The 16,326-nt window shown below is 51.0% G+C and overlaps 2 protein-coding genes across 4 annotated transcripts; both read left to right on the top strand.

Annotated features, from left to right (window-relative positions):
* The first annotated feature begins 1,564 nt into the window (after positions 1–1,564).
* On the top strand, positions 1,565–3,563 carry HSPB2 (heat shock protein family B (small) member 2). The gene is made up of 2 exons (XM_009917254.2): positions 1,565–1,726; positions 2,612–3,563. The coding sequence occupies exons 1-2, from the start codon at positions 1,633–1,635 to the stop codon at positions 3,061–3,063; spliced, it is 546 nt and encodes a 181-aa protein (XP_009915556.1). The 5' UTR covers positions 1,565–1,632; the 3' UTR covers positions 3,064–3,563.
* Positions 3,564–7,274: 3,711 nt separating this feature from the next.
* On the top strand, positions 7,275–16,110 carry C7H11orf52 (chromosome 7 C11orf52 homolog). Of its 3 annotated transcripts, XM_069787985.1 has the most exons (5): positions 7,532–7,652; positions 8,342–9,956; positions 12,042–12,082; positions 12,865–12,911; positions 13,275–16,110. In XM_069787985.1, the coding sequence occupies exons 2-5, from the start codon at positions 9,889–9,891 to the stop codon at positions 13,509–13,511; spliced, it is 393 nt and encodes a 130-aa protein (XP_069644086.1). In that variant the 5' UTR covers positions 7,532–7,652; positions 8,342–9,888; the 3' UTR covers positions 13,512–16,110. The 3 variants fall into 3 exon arrangements, with proteins under 3 accessions (XP_069644085.1, XP_009915555.1, XP_069644086.1); XM_009917253.2 differs by lacking the exon at positions 8,342–9,956 and having other exon boundaries at positions 7,471–7,652; XM_069787984.1 differs by lacking the exons at positions 8,342–9,956; positions 12,042–12,082 and having other exon boundaries at positions 7,275–7,652.
* The last annotated feature ends 216 nt before the right edge of the window (positions 16,111–16,326 follow it).

The raw sequence follows: 16,326 nt of genomic DNA, 5'->3' as shown, positions 1-16,326 counted from the left end.
CCCTGGCAGTGTGGCTCTCTGCAGCCCAGTAAGCCTCACTGCCTTAGTGCATGCCCATTGGTATGTGTGCGAATGAAGGATGGCATTCTCCACAGTGCTTCAGCCCAACACCTCTCATCTTTTGCCCACTACAGAAACCACTTTGCTGGAGAAAGCAGAAGAGCCTGACACTCTGTGACCTCAGAGTACTCCAGAGGGCTGTGAGCAGAGATAAACTGGGCATGTCAACGGCATCCATGGTGCTACACTGAGACATGCTTTCTCAGGGGTGCAAGCTACCTCTGTCTCCCTGTGCCCCTGCAGTAAGCTGATTTCCTATAATTATGCTCCTAATACATCTTAATTCACACATTTATTTTAATTCCTGCCTCACTTGTGAACCTAAATTATGGGAATGGGTTCAGCCTAGCAACTGTCCTTAAAGAGCAAGAGCTAGTCTCTGCCTCTGAGAGCTCGCAACTTGAATACAATTACTGGCTCAGAGGCACATAATTCTTACTGCTAGCACCACCAGTCCTTTGCAAAAAGGTCTGACCCTCTTCATCTCAGCTTGCCTGCAAGAATAGGGAGCAGAAGTTGCTCTGTGCAACAGCGCAGGCCATAAATACCTTCTCCAATTCCCCATTACATCAACAGCAGTGCACCTGCTCTCTCATACTGCAGGACTCAAGGAAATCTCTGGTTTCAGGGTATAAGGAGCTTAATTGGGCACTACTCCCCTCCCTGCTCCCCCTGTCCGTCCCCCCCCCTAGTTCAATAAAACTGGACCTATGCCAGCTTCAGATCCCTGGTTAACTCATGATCTCTGGCACAAGCATTTCTTGGGGTCTCATTACCTTCTGCCAAAGCCCTGGCCAGGGAACAGTCTGGACAGCCAGCTTGCAGCAGCATGGTTTGGGATGTGGAGGTGTCAGCAGTGGGATCTGGATCCTGTCTATCCTTAACTACCTGCAGCACTTCACCACTCATAGGAACAAAAGGCTTGAGCCATCCACTCAGCTTCTGGGAAAATCAAGCTCCTTTGTGTAGGGCACAGGAGGGGCTGATCTGGGACCTAAGCTCCCAGTGGGCTGATGGGTGTCATAGTGACTTCACATGACTTTGCACGACCTGACCAAGCACCAGACAGCATTAGCTATTGCCCTGTCCCCACAGGGGGCTTCAGGGCCAGCAGGACCAGTGTCAGAGACTCTTTGAACCTGCTTACAATGAGCCTTCTTGCTCGCCCTTGCCTTTGGGAGCACAGCAGGCAGCAGAGCCTGAGGTCTGCCCTGCTTTCTCCTACTTCAGCCTCTCTCAGCCTACCTTTGTGCCTCCCTGCTGGACTTGGCTACCCATTTGCCTCCTGCACCCCCTCCTCAAGGAAGGTATCTCAGAGGCTGGGAGGAGGTGTGGGATTTTCCTGAGCTGTCCCTGACTGCAGGCAGTGCCTGCACTCCCTGCTGGAATGCAGCGAGAAGCTTCCCTCGTCACCCTGGCGAGGCATCCTGGGGCCTGTGCATGTGGCTATTTTGGTCCATCTTTTTATCACACACTCCTCCCTGTGGAATTCGCCCAATTAAAACCTTGCAATCTGGAGCCTTCACTCTCAGAGGCAGTGAGTGCTTGGAAGGTCCCCTTCCCGGACACGCCATGGCTGCACGGACTGTCCCCCATGCCTACCCCATGAGTTCGGAGTACGAGTTTGCCAACCCTAGCAAGATCTACGACCAGAACTTTGGAGAAGGTAAGAAAGGAGATGGGACATCCCCCCCCCCCCCTTCTCTCCTCTGGTGCAGGAGGGCTGGTAGAGTCCCCCTGGGGAGATTGAGCTCCAGAGCAGGCTAGGGAAGCTGGAGCCAAGGAAATCTGAGCATAAGAACCCAGGTCAAATCAGCAGGGAATATCCAGGGAATAGCCAGGGCTCTCTTTTCAGGTCCACTTTCTCCATCCATGCCTACTGCTGTCTCTCCTGTCCCTCTTTCATGCCCCCAATGGTCTGGCATTCATGCATATGCTGTGCAAACATGGAACAAAATGCTCCCGGGCGGGGGGAGTTTTTGCAGCCTGAGGCTGTGGAGAAAAGCTGAGCTGGGGTGTTCAGCACAAAGCCAGGCAGTGGCTGGCAGAGGGGAAGGAATGTGGGCAGCAGCAGAACCATTCAGCACCAGCACAACAGCATGAAAAGGCAAAAAGCTCCAAGGAAAGCCCCCTGGACAATGGCATACAAAAGGCCTTTAGTTCTTCAGGGCAGTTTCTTCACCATCAGCATTTTCCATGCCCATCCCTGGCTGTGGGCTTTGCACTGCAGAGCGCCCAGTGCACCTACCAGTCCCTCCCTGTCCACCCAGGAAACATGCGAAAGCTGGATGACAGCCCGTGGCTTGCTGGCAGCTGCCAGCTGTGTGGTGGGAGGCAGTGGCTGGCAGGCATCTGGCTCTGTGTGTGTTTTAGAGACACGAAGGTAGGAATCACAAAAGACTCCATCCATATTGTGCTGATGTGGTGGCAAAACCAAGGTGTTTGCCAGGTCCCAGCCTCCTCCTGTCACCCTCCCCTATCTGCTGCCAACCATCCTTCTCCAACTCCTTCGCCTGGAAACCCCACACTCCTTACTGAGTCTCATTTTCAGGTGTGTCCCCATGTGAGATTTTAGCCCCTGCCCTGTACCATGGCTACTACATCAGGCCTCGGATCAATAAGCAGCTGGATCGAGGCACCTCTGAGATCAGCCTCAATGAGCACAAATTCCAGGTGTTCCTGGATGTCTGTCACTTCCTGCCGGATGAGCTCACCGTCCGCACCGTAGACAACCTGCTGGAGGTGATGGGGCAGCACCCACAGAAGGCTGACCGCCATGGCTTCATCTCCCGAGAGTTCACCAGGACCTACATCCTCCCTCTGGATGTCGACCCATTGCTGGTGAGAGCCACATTGTCCCACGATGGCATCTTAAGCATTGTGGCTCCCCGGACGGGGAAGGAGGTGAAGGCCAGAGTAAACGAGGTGAAGATAACCCAACAGGAGCAGCCAGTGGGAAAAGAAGAACAGTCTGAGGAAGGAAAAGGGAAGGAAGAGTCCTAAAGGCCCCAGATCTGGGCTTGCACAGGGAAGGTGGGGGGAACAGGGGTGGGGAATCCACGGTGCCAGACCCCGATTTCTCACCATCAGTGTTTAGCAGGGCTGTGAGGCAGCCATATATATGCCAGACTTCTGCTTCTTAAGGCTGATGGCTGGAAAAAGGGACTTGGAACTGAAAAAAAGAGGGAGACTAAAGTGTTAGAGATGGTAATGCAAGTTTTCTCCTAGGTCAAGTGCTCACTGAGCACCATGCAGGGTGCTCTTCTCTCACCCCAAATGGCAAGGGTCACTCTCACCCTAAACTGTGAGGCTGTGTCGCAGTGGACTGCTAAACAGCTGCTGTGCTCTAGCCCAGAAGGGTACTGGGAAGAGAGAAGAGATAACCCCAGTGCCTCACTTCTGAGCTGGTGGCTGACCTTTGTGGAGATGGAAAGTACTTGTTGGTCTGTAAAAGTGCCTGCAGCTCTCAGGAGGAGAGAGGAATAAATCTGCCTCTGATCTTCTCTTGTTTGCCTTGGATTCATGTTGCTTCTGGCCAAGCTGCTCTGCAGCAGGAAGGAGGGACAGTGCCTTAGCTGCTCCAGATGTTCACACTGAGCCCATCTGTGGAAATGGCATCAGTGGGGACTTGGAGGGACTCTGTCCATGGGGCAGCCGGGGGAACCTCTGTGATCGGCCCTCCTGGCCCAGGTGCAGCTGGAGTTGCTTGCTGCTGTAGGGAGCCCACAGTGGGCAGCAGCCTCGAGGAGAAAAGATGTAGAGTGATGGGCTCTTGGAGGCTCACTGTGCATTTCCAGACCTGCAGCTGGAGTTAGCCCAAGTAAACAAATGCCAAGCCATGCTTCAGCCCTCTAGTTTATGGGACATAAGGCTTGTTCACACATAGACCTTCTCAGTCCCTGTGAGGAGAGTGAACCCCAAAATGCTGAAGGGAAAGGCTCTACTCAGATCCCAAGTGCCTTGCTGTCATCCCAGCACTCTGTAGATTCACAGAGGGGATGAATTTTGCCCCTTTTGCAGACACCATGATGCTACCAGCTACATGAGAAATTTCTCTGTAGTCTTGTGATGTTGGGCCAGGGATCATGTGTGCTGCTGTCGGTGGCAGCTGCTGCCTTGGATGGCCTTGGGGGCTCAGCAGATGCCAGTTGCAATCCTTGTCTTGTCAGAGCCAATTAAAGCAGCCAAAATGCTGTGTCACTGGCCAAATATGGGGGTCCCTGGCATGCCTGACTGCAGCCCTCCCACAGAGAAGAGAGGAGGTTCCAAGATCCCTGTGGACAGAGCTTCTCCCTCTCCCTGCTGGGATGTGACCTGCAGGCTTTTGCACTCTGCCTCCATGAATACATAGGGCCAGAAATACCCTGCTCAGGAGTCTATACCCCATGCAGCATACCTTCTCGGTTGCTGAAACAGTGGTATAAGGCTGCTCTTTCACCCTTGCTGGGCAAAGTGGGATCCAAACCAGAGTGAACCACTGTGCAGCTATTTTCTACTTCTCAGGGCCTCTGCCAGCAATGAGGACCAGAGTTAAATTAAGAGCAGCCCTGCCTGCCAGCCTCATGAGAGAAAGTAGGAGGATGGCTAAGCCTCCATCCCCCCCGGCACAGATCAGATACCCATCCTCACAGTCTGTGCTGCTGAGGGATGCCCTTACTCGTGAAGTAGGACCAGATAATCTGCTGCTAGTAAGTATTTCAGACACTGTCAAAATAAAAATCACCTTTACAACGGGCTTTGTCTAAGTCATTAATAATAATTCCAGAGATAATCCTGGGGCAGTGACTTTTAATCGCCTGAAGCAGCTGTTTGTAAGGGCAGGAACAGCCCAGTCCTTAACTGCTCCCCTGTATATAAGCCTCTCTCTGCTCCTCAGTGCATGGCACACCAGCCTCATGCACTGCACCAGATACACGCCGCATCCCATTCGCAGCAGCACCCACCCATGTCCTGAGTCCCAGGAGGACTGAGTTCCCAAGCCCATATCCCTGTGGTGAGGGCAGAGACCTGTGTCTGTGTATGGGGTCAGGTACAGCCATAAATTTCTTAGTCCCCTGCCATAAAAGGAGTCTTCAAACTCACAGCCACTTCAGAGAAGCAACTGTAAAAGGCTTTTCTTTGCCTCTGATCTGGCATCTTCTGTGCTGGTAAGAAGGATCGATGGTCCTCTCACTCACTGCAGGCCTCCTGTCACTAGGATAAACATCTTCACTGGATTGGGGATAGGGAGGATGGCCAACATATGACCTGAAAGCTGGGCAAAGGGTGCCTGGCTGAAGGAGTACACATACTTACACCATACAGACATGGCACATGCTAGAGCATGGAATGCCATCTGGCTCTGCTCTGACTGCAACACAAGGGCTGTGGGTTGCTCAACCACTGGTGGCTGAAAACAGCATGTGGCCAGGGCTGGCACTGCACAGGGAGCGGGTTCTACGACAAAAGTGCCCCAAACAGTTCAGAGCTCTCTCTCCTTCATTTTTTATAGACAGTGCCAGCTTGTTGTGTGCCTGTACCACACCTATCACAGTGTGGTCCCAGTCCCCCAGTGTCTAAGGTGCCTTGACACTACTGCAATAGAAATGCACAGCATTAGTAGTCATTACACAGTTCTGTTCCTCCTCTGGCTTTTATTAGCCCTGTCTTTGCTCTCAAACGAGTTCATTCTCTATTGCTGGGCACTTGCAGGCTCGTCCTGTGCCAGTTGCACAGCTTGTTACCCAGACGATGTCCCTGAGAGCATGAAGACAGCTGCCACGAGTAGTGATGCAGTGAGAGGGGCTGGCACTGCCTGGTGTTAGCCACTGCACTGTTCCTCTGCACCCTGGCAGGCTTTGCACAAAATAGCCTGTTCAGTTTGCTGAGCAGGAGCGCTGGAAGTCGTGCTCTTTTTCATCCCTGCAGACACAGACTGAGGAGGGAATGCAGAATGGCAGCCAAATGCTCTCCAGCTCTGCCAATGTTTTTGATGCCTTTCTGTTTCTCTGGTGGACCTCAAACCAGCAGCTCCAGTATTTGTGAAATGGGCTAATGGGAACAGTCTCCCAGCCTTTTTTTTTTTCTTCTCCACAAAGCAACAAAGCCCAAGTTATCCCAGAAATCAAAACAGACACTGGGTCACTAAATCAACAGTGTCTGTGGAGAACCCAGAGACACACAGTCTGCAACTTCCCAAGCAGGGACAGACTCCTGAGACCACCCCGTCTTTGCAGGACCCTGAGAACATGGTCCTGTTGGGATAAGGACTGAATCCCATCTGCCTGCACAAATCTGGTCCTAAATTCTCCCCTGTGTGCTGTGGTGCAGGCTGAGCTGTGCAATTTCTCCAGCCACCTGCTGAGGAGCTGTTTTGGAGTTCTAAAGCAGAACCTTTCTCCTCCTGCCACCTTTGGAAAGGTACAAGCTTTGCTCTGCAGTTGGGCAGATGATAAATGGTGCTGTAAGCCTGGCTGAGAGCATGGCTACAGCTGGAGTTGGGGACTAGGGCTGGTTCCTGAGATAGTCTGCCAGAAGTGTGAATTAAAACTTACCCACTTGTCAGCACATCCCATGAGGCATTCAGGCCTGCATAGTACTGGGGCTGACTGCCAAATCAAAGCTGTGGAGCACAGTTTCTGCCTGAGGACTACATTAACATGGTATCTTTCAGTATTGAGTATCAGCTCTCTTGGAGTTGCCAGAGATCAGCTACCTGTCGTTCAGTCCAGGAATGACCAGCCACAGTCTGAAGGGCTCTCAACAGGGGTAGAGAGGTAAAATGCACACTAATGTTCCTGTCTGACATGCTGAGGGTTGAGCTTAAGAGCTATATTGCAGGTGCTTAATGATGCGAGGTCCCTCATGGGATTCTGTCATTCTCAAAGGCACAAATCTGTACACTTTCATCTAGGTAGCTTTAAAAAAAATGGATTCTCAGTAACGTCCCTGAGGTTGCATATGCCTTTCTGCCTGCAGCAGAAGCAGCAGCGCTAGAGCTCAGCTGAGAGTAGACCTGCAAGCCTGCTCTCACCTTCAGTGGGGCACCACCTCCCTCCCAAGAAGATACGCTCTCTTCCCCGGATGATGCCAGCCCATGCCACGCATTTTTCTGACATCCTGCTTGAGAGGCAATGATGAACAGCAGGAACAGCACACTGACTGCTCCCACCCTGGTGTTTCTCCCTTTGTTCAGGAACATTTGAAGTCCCTCCTCCATCCTCTTTTGCATCACTGCTGGCATCAGCAGGACGGCGCTGGTGGGAGAGAGGGATAGCGGAGGGACACCCCCTGTGCAAATCATAATTTTAGCCCCAGGGCTGAGGCCTGGCGGCTCGCTGCTTCCTTGCCCTCTCCGCCCTGAGTAGCAAGAAGTGAGCGCTGGCCCGGGGGCACAGAGAGCCCAGGGCAAGCCCTCCGGTAGATGGCACGCACGGGCCTAGCAGAGAGTCACTGCGGCGATGGAGAGAAATCCGACACTGCCAGACACTCCCTTGGAATAGCCAGGGGCCGAGCAGGAACCAGGAAATACAAGCCCTCCCTGTCCAGAAGACGCTTCTGTTTCATGGAGGAAGGAGCGACATGGGCAATCTCTGCAGCTGCGGGCGACCGTGGTGAGTACGGCATCCGCCAGGTACGGGGATGGCGAACGAAACTCGGGGCAGCCCGAGCGGAAGTTTGAGTGGACTTTGCAAGCTTTGCTTCCCAGTGCTGGGTTCGCCAGGGCTCCCGCCTCGCTCTCAGCCCTGCACCTCGCCAGCTCACACAGAAACGGAGAGCAAGCGAGCAGGGGCCCTGGGTCACTGCTGTGCAGGTGCCGGCGGGGGCGGGAGGCTGGGGCAGCCCCTGCCTGCCAAAGGCATCGTGGGGGGGAGGCGAAGGGGCTCTGTTGCTCCCATCTCTCAGCCCAGAGCTGTGGCACCTCCTGGGACTGGCAGCTTGGGTTCCCGCAGCCATGCCAGCAGCTGAGAATAGCTCAGTTCTAGGAAGGATCTAGTTAAAATCCCTGTCCTTGCCCCAGTGGTCTCCGGCCAGGTAGACACCGTAAGGTGTCCCCTTGGCATAGTGCAGGGAGGGGGCCGTGGGGCAGTGGTGGTGGCACTGAGGGCTGGTGGGTCAGCTACCCCATCCTGCTCTCTCAGCTCCTCCGGCCCCTCTCCCTGCCTGCGTCTGTCTGGACTTTATTTGCGCTTGGGAAATCCTGGCCACGTTTTTCAGATGTTGTTGCTCTTTCTCCCTGGGAGGAAGGATGACAGTTTAATCCCTCCTGGCTCATGTTGTGCCCCGGACCTCCTGCTTACAGAAAAAGGGCACGGCGGACCATCGTTCGGTGCCAAGTGGAAATATTTTCGGCTCTGAGCGTGGTACAAGGGGGAGACCCATGAACGTCAGATGAAGCGCCGAGGACATTCTCTCCAACACTGCATTTGTTAAAAGTCTTGGAAATTCATCAGCGCTTTTTAATAATTACAAGAGGCACAGCATCACCTAGTGGCTGAAGCAGAGGAGGAGGTGCAGGACACCGAGGTCCTTCCAACCTGAGCCCTGAGCTGGAGCGCAGAGGAGTTTGGGATTTAGGAACAGGAGCTGGAGGTGGGAGGTGGAAGGCTGGTTCTTGACGTGTCCCCCCCAAAAAGTCCCATTTTCTACTTCCTCTACCCTGTGGCAGAGGGTAAATGAGGCACCTAGGGCATCAGCTTCATTACTGCAGCAGACAAGGGCCTGATCACGGAATGTCTGGGGCACAGGCTGGTTCGCTTGAGCAGACCTGCAGTTGCCTGGCATGCTACTGATGCTGCGTGGCAGGGAGAGCTGTGCCACAGTGCAGACTGGCAAAGCCAGAGACTCCGGAGTACAAACACCACCATTACAGCAAATGCTGTGGTGGCACTTTCATGTCCAGACAGTGCCAGGCCATGCACAAACACTTATGCCTCCACAAGGAAGTATAAACCAGAATCTGAAGGTCACTCGTATGCAGGGCCAGGCAGGAGAGCAGCTTTTGGAGCAATGTGGTGGCACGCTGGCTTCTCTGGGGCAATATCAAATTCTGCTCCCCCAAGGCTACTGGACCAGGAGTCCTGTGTCCCGCTTGATTTTCTCCCAGAGGCTGCATGGAAAGTAAGAATCTGGGATGGTATTTCTGCTGGTGGTGTCACTACTACCTTCTGGCTGATTCCTGCAGCAGAGGACAAAGCTCTGGCCAAAGACCCTTTTGACCCCAGTACCCCTGTGGAACTCAAGTGCTAACATCTCCTTGCTGTGCAGCAAGGAGAAAGCACAGCTCTCTCCCCAGGAGCATCATCCCCTGTCCTGTACATGGAAACACATGGGTAAAGAAGGGCTCAGGCTCCCAGGCTGTCCCTGTGCTGTACAAGCTATTCAAATGGGCTCTGAGCAAGGAGAGAGGAAGGCAAACCGGAACATGCTGTTAGTAACGTGGGCTTGGGAGACACCTACAGAGGACCACAATCAAGAGCAGACTGGTGCACTGAAGCCCCGCTGCAGAAGTTTGCATGATTCATAGCTTTGCCTTGTTGACAGAGGGAAAAAATGGTACTTAATTTTAGTACAGGTGTTTCCAGGCACCTATACTGCTTTTATTTCTGATTTTCTCAGCACCACAGCTGTGTCAGCACAGAGCTGGGCTTCCTAAGTAAAGCTGAGACTTACAAAAGGGCTCAGAGGGGGTAGGCACCCACCTTCTCCTGGACGGAAGATCCTTGTCATGATCCCTACCAAAGCACGAGCCCTAAGGGAGACAGAGCAAAGAGCAAGAGACTGAGGAGGTTCCTGAAGTCTTTAAAGAAAAGCCATTACAGCAAATTTATTCACAGAAGAAAGCTACTGATGAAGGAAAGCGTGCCCTCAGGTCTGGGTACTTCTGCAAATATGGTCCTGCGGAGGGCAGGCCCCAGGTATTCTCACCACTTGGTTTAGTACTCAGGGCCTCTGGTGTGCATGGACAGCAAAAGATGCCAAAATTTAGGACCCACTGTGAAGCAGGCTTTTGTAGTGCAGAAATCAAGTCGGCATTGACATGGGGAAAGGGGAGGAAGCAATATAGGAGCAGCGACATGTGTGCTGTCATGTAGAATACAATGTGCTTCTAGCAGGCTGTGAGTTAGTTACAACATGTTTGACCTGGTTTTGAGACCAGGGGAGAGGTTTGCCCTGCTCTTGTTTCCCTTGCCACATCCGTTCTAATTACCACAGATCTGAGGCTGGGAAGTCTCCTGCCTCGGTGTGATTAGCCTGCAGACAGCCTCAGAATAGATCCAGCCTACACACTGGCTGCTAATGCTGTCTCTACAAAGGAAGGCAACCAAAACAATCAAGAGCAGCTTGGAAAGCTGATACTGCAGCCTACCTCACAGGAAAGAGGATGGGGACCCTGCTGATCTTGCTTCAAATGGTGCTATTTTAATTACATTGTACAACTGCCTGAATGCTGTAAAGCAGCAAAGTGCTCTAGCACACAAGCCTTGGCAAGGAGGGCCCTGGAGACCCTGCAAGCTCATAGAGACAGTGGAGGAGGAAGCTGAGAACCACTGCAAGACAAAGCAGTGCTGCCTTAAGCTAGGCCCCTAACTCCTGGGGGCAGCCCCCCAGATTTTGTCTGTCAAGGACTGCAGGGCCGTTGGTGCCTCTGTGGGGCAGACCACAGCAGAGTCATGAGAAGCAGTGTTGGATCCTTTTGCACAGGCACATGGCCACCTTGCCTTCCCCAAAGCTGTCTTTGAGTTCCCAGGTCTAGCAAGTCTGGTTAATCATTACTGACCATTTTGAAGGTCTCCAAGTTCTTTGCCTGCATTCATGCTTTTTTTGTTTTGCCATTACAGTGCCAAAGGCATTACTACACACACTGTCCTGCTCACTCGCCCACTGAAGCTGCCTCTAAAAGCCAGCAAAGGCAGAGCTCTGCCTCTGCATTGTTCCTGCCTGTGGCAGGACTGTCTGGCAAATGCACAGGCTGCGGGACATACAATGTTACTTGGGAACCATCTGGTAACTCTATAGCCCCATTAAAAGCACTAGCTGCCCACTTTCAGCTTTTGCCTGTGCTGCGGCAGAGACACAGACCCGTGTGAGACCCTCAGCTACACGCTGTGTTGGTCGGCGGCCAGTACCAGCTGGACATGCGTACGCAGGAGGAGCCATACAAGGGCTGGCACCTGCTCTCCTCCAGCCCTCCGAGTGCAATGCAACGATAACATTTCCTTCATGCATCTGGCCCAGAATGTGACATGTCTGTGCTCTGCCAGACAGCCTGTGCACCCCTGCCAGCACCAGCCTGCAGGAGCTCAGCTCCTGGCTCTATTGTTAACAGCTGGAATGAATTTGGCTCCTCTTCATTCCATGGCTGCAACATAGCTGTGTTTGGCTTGTCTCTTTCTGGTCACACAGGTACAGCCGAGATCAGGGTTTAGCTTGGCTTTATTAAGTGCATAGCTTGTTTGATTTGGTTGTGTTTTAAGTGGAAAACTGAGAACAGGAAAACCGTCTGAAACACTAAATTAGCACAAGGTCTGTGCACAGCTGCTCCTTGGGCAGGGTGGCCAAAGTGCAGGGTAGAGGGCTATCAGAGCATCTGGCCCTAAGAGAAGGCCAATTGAGATCATGCCCTGCACTCTGCGTCCTTGATCATACTGCTGTGGAAATGTAGTTGCCAAACTACAGTGAAATCTGTTCTGATTCACTCTGATGCATATGCATATTGGACAGCCAGGTAGGGCTGAAAGGCAACGAGACTTGGGGGTGTCTGTGGGGTATGGTAGGTGTGTCACAGAAGAAGGAAACACATCCCCACATCTCCCCTTTGGACCTTCTCCCTGCAAGAGTCGCTCAGGTTCTGGCTTGGCTCCATAGCTCTTCTCTAAGACACTTCTTGGGCCTTTCTCATTACCCACAGATGTGGTACCCTGGGGTGGTGCATTTCGGTTTGCATGTTATGAGAGCAGAGGCTGAGGCTTCTCAGGGCTGACATCTCTCTTTGATTTCAGGAATTGCCCTTCGCCTTTTAAAAGAAAGAAAGAAAAGCAAGGTAAGGATTTGTGAAAACGTTTTAGGGGACAAGAAGAGGTAGAGTGACTGAGCCCCTGGTTAGCTGACATCAGTCAGTGCTGACTGTGAATTGGATCCCTGAGGCTGAGGTCCCCTCCTATACTCTTTTGTACCTAACCTTCCTCAAGAGAAGTTTGGTAGAAGCAAGAGGCAAGATTTCTTTAAAACTTAAAGCAAGGGGTGTGATGTGCTATGGGACTTGGCAAGGGGGAGGTAAGGGACTTCAGCAGTATCTTTAAAATACCAGAGTCTCACATCAAAACACATATGAGTACTCTCAAGTGGCAGCATAGCAGAAGCTGCATCAAACTCCTGTAAGAGCTGCAAACATCCATCTGACATCAGTCCCCCAGAATAAAGTGCATTCCCTAAGTAGCCCTGTGGCCTTTGGACCATGCTGGGCAAAATATGTTTGCCAGGCAGCAAAGGAAATAACAAAGTTAAAACTGGATCTGAGTTCTCCAAGGGGCTGACAAGGAGGTTCTCTGTGCTGTGTCTGTCCTCCTAGGTTCTGCCAAGAACATCGCGGTCCACAGCATGTTGTCATCCTGGGAAACCTTATTTTTTCCAAGGAAACAAGCCCAGGCTTTCTTCTTGGAGGCAGGCCTCACAGACAGCATTAGGGTTGAGGGTGTCAGATGAGGTGGAAATTTGATTTGTGTCCAGTGGGTAGAGCCCATGGGCCAGATGCTGCATTTCTGCATTCAAAGGTGGAACAATAAACAGTTGTGTTAACCTGATCCACTGGTGTTTCTTTTTCAGGAACTAATGTGAGACATGAGAGCCAACAGAATCAGCCTGGCAGGAAGGTAAACAGTTTCCCAGAGTTGTTTTCCTAACTGTGTATTGAGAAGACAGCGCTGACCACCGCTTCCTAGGATAGATGGGTTGGGAGGACATGGGGCAGCTTATTCAGAGCCGTGAATCGTCTCATCCTGTATAGGCTTTAATGGCTTGTGGGAACAATGTGCATTGCTGCACAGTGATGCGGGCCCATTTTTTTCCCCTAAAGTGCAGTGGAAGCAGTAGGATGAAATCTCTCTCACAGCCTGAGGTGTCAGAGGGCTGGATGGTGCTGGGAGCAGTGTGCAGGGTGACTCTGCCTGGTCTGGGGAAGGCATCTGTGGCAGCAGCCCTGGGACCTGACCTTCCAGAACTCTTTCTCCCCAAAGGGTCCAACGTACGAAGATGTCCTGGAGTTTCCTGTCTACGCCACCGTGAGTAAGCCCAAGAGCGTGAAGCAGGATGACAGCATTCATTACGCAGACATCCAAGTGTTCACCAAGGTCCGGGAGCGCTCTGCAGCAGAGGTGAAGAACTTACAAATGCAGAATGCCACAGAGTATGCCACGCTCAACTTCCCCCGGCCCAGGCTGAAATATGACAGTAAGAATGGGACCCTGGTATAAGAGGCTTGGTGGTCCCCTCCTCCTTCAGCAGCAAAAGGATTTCACAGACTTAGAGATGCAGTAGATGCAAGATAACCTCATGGACACATCAGCTCTCCCTGAGAAAGTGCAGAGAGGCTATGTCTTCCACCTGCATTTCTCTTTGGAGGACACAGACATATTTATTCTCACACGATGAGTAGTTTCCTATCTGATTCTGCTGACAAAAAACACCTCTTCACCTTGGAAGAGTTGGCTCTGAAGCTGGCAACCCGTCTCTTCTCAGCACTGTGAGAAGGCAGAGCTGCTCCTTGGCTGATGAAGGCTAAAACCACAGCTCAGAGCTTCAGTGAGAAAGTTCCTGCTGTGGCACAGGACCAGCTGAGTGCTGCTCTGCAGATGGATTTGGGAACATGACATACAGGATTCAAGGGACAAGGAAGATGTTGCCACAGGATTTTATGCCAGTGTTAAGAAAATTCTGCAATGTGCAGAATGACATGTGGATGACACTGTGAAGAAATGGCATGAAACCTTTAACAGTATCTACTGCAACGTCTTCCTCCAACACCTGCCACTGCAACTGCAGTCATGCACTATGTGCATCCCGTTTTCTCAAAAAGCAGTGTTCTATAACTATGCACAGCACACTAAAACCAAGGCCGGAAATGCACAATTAACTGAGGGGTACAGAACAATTTCTTTCACTGAAGGGCTGTACAGATATGCATCCCTACCCCAACATGCACAGAAGTGAGTAGTGAGCTCTTGGCTCTGACTGGAAGTGAAATAAGGAAAATTCACAATTTAACTGCAAGGCCTATATTTAGGGCAGTTATCCAGTTCTTAGAGTACAGCAGCTGTCTGCATGCCTGAGGTACTGGATATGAATCCTGGCCAACTTTAGAGAGGGTTTTGGACTTTTCCTCCATTTTTTATTTCGTACTGTCAGCCTTAGTTATGAAACCTGGTGACATAAAGCACACACCATGTGGTGTTTTCTGCTAACCCTCCCAGATACACCTTTCAGAATTTTTTTATGGCTTTAAAATAGTGTTAGTAATGCAAGTATAGTAATTGTCCAAAAGGCTTCTGCCACTGGTCTGAATTTGGCAGTTGCAGCAATGGCAGTTGAACAGGGCTTCCAAGCAGTATCTTCAGGCACTAAATCAATGCTTGGCACATTCTGTTCCTAAATAATGGTCTGCATAGCTAAATGTAGATCGTGGGACAACCTGTTTATTGCCAGTGTTTAAAAACGGACATCCTGGTACATTTTATAAACATACATAATTTTGCATATTATGGCTCAGCTAAATCTAAAAATCATGAAGGAGTTCCTGCTCATTACAAAAAATAAAGCTGATACGGGCAGTGTTTGCTAAGATGGAAGTGTTTTGAGGACCAATCCTACAATTTTTCTACCTTTTTGCCCGTGCTATCCATTAGACCTCAGCAGGGTTATTGTAAGGCCAGAGTAACATTTGCAGGAGAAGGCCCCTTTTTTATAATGGATACAGTATATTTTTCTACCTGAAAAGGGTTTTTTTGCCCATGCTATCCAGCTGACCTCAGTGGGGCTATTGTAAGGTCTGCAACAGAAGGCCCTTCATTTATAATGGGTACAGCATTATGTTATTGGAAGGGCCGGTTCTTTTGAGTGCCAAGGATTCCTCTTTCTGCTCCTCCAAGTTCTTTTCTGTACTCCATGCCCAGCATGAAAACCTGTCCTTTAGACTGAGGAGGATTGAATGGGCACAGGATTTACTTACAAGAGTGTGTCAGGGAGTCATGGGACACTCTAGCACTCACTTCTGCTAGCCCAGCTGTCAGATCTGGTTCATGATGGGCAGCAGTTGTGTACCTCCTTGCACTGAATCAGTGGTACAAGAGCTAGAAAGGGACACTGGCTTCAGTTCTAGTCAAGCCCTCTGCATCATAGGAAGAAACTGGATTTTTTTGGAAACATAATTAAATATGGACTGTAGTTCAGGAGATGGGAGGTTTTTTAGACAACAGGTCATTTTTAAAACCAATTTAATTAAAGTGAAACAGCCCATTATTGCAGTGGCATGCACATTGTGTGGTACTGAAGTTTTTCCTCACTCAGCAGGAGAGCTGGGGTGGGGGACAGTAAGCTGGGCAGATGCTAAGGTCAAGCTCCTGGGCCCTGAGTGGTGTAAATGTGCACATCCATCAAGTTAAACCAGTTTTGCTGCAGACATAGGTAGGACTGGGTTTGGCTCAGAGGAACTTGCTTTCACATAGTCACGTCACTTAGTTCTGTTGATTTGTGGATCAGCCCTTTTGTATTCTGAATGCATGGGAGCTACAGTAGAAACTCTCTTTTAATGAGTGCCTGAAAGCCTGGAATGGTAGTTTATCTCCTATTCCCTAAGGAGCTCCAGCTTCCATACCTAGCTAGTACTTGGTGTTGTTTCTGAAGTATAGCGTATCTTAGAGATAATCAAATGCTCTGCACAGGAACAGGAGTAGTACACTAGTTTTGCCTGTTTACCAGGCCTCAAATAGATAAAATGTGAAAGCCACATGTTCTGCAATAAGCGTTCTTGTAAAGGACTTGGTTTTGCACTGAATATTAAAAGCTTCCAACAGCGCATCTCCTGCATTTCCTGAGGTTCTTATGTCTAGGTGTTAAATGAGGGTTAATGTATCAAACGTTCCTTGAACATTAAAGATCTAATTTTTAGTTTTAACTAATAACTTTGCACTTCGGGGGGAGGCCGTTGCCCGCTCGCTGCACTGGGGTTCTAGGCGGGGGTTCTGGGGGTGCACCCGCGGCCCCGGATGAGCGCCTGCAGAGCCGGGGCCTGGG

This window comes from Haliaeetus albicilla, chromosome 7 (genome assembly GCF_947461875.1).
Source record: "Haliaeetus albicilla chromosome 7, bHalAlb1.1, whole genome shotgun sequence".
In the NCBI taxonomy this organism is placed as follows: Eukaryota; Metazoa; Chordata; class Aves; order Accipitriformes; family Accipitridae; genus Haliaeetus; species Haliaeetus albicilla.
This window is presented reverse-complemented; position numbering and strand designations above follow the sequence as displayed.

Excerpts from the sequence above, each read along its gene's own strand:
- HSPB2 (XM_009917254.2), top strand. The coding sequence starts at position 1,633 with ATGGCTGCACGGACTGTCCCCCATGCCTACCCCATGAGTTCGGAGTAC. Across the intron at positions 1,727-2,611 it reads CGACCAGAACTTTGGAGAAG|GTGTGTCCCCATGTGAGATT; the intron begins GTAAGAAAGGAG and ends TCTCATTTTCAG.
- C7H11orf52 (XM_069787984.1), top strand. The coding sequence starts at position 7,463 with ATGGCACGCACGGGCCTAGCAGAGAGTCACTGCGGCGATGGAGAGAAA. Across the intron at positions 7,653-12,864 it reads TGCAGCTGCGGGCGACCGTG|GAACTAATGTGAGACATGAG; the intron begins GTGAGTACGGCA and ends TTTCTTTTTCAG. Across the intron at positions 12,912-13,274 it reads AGAATCAGCCTGGCAGGAAG|GGTCCAACGTACGAAGATGT; the intron begins GTAAACAGTTTC and ends TTCTCCCCAAAG.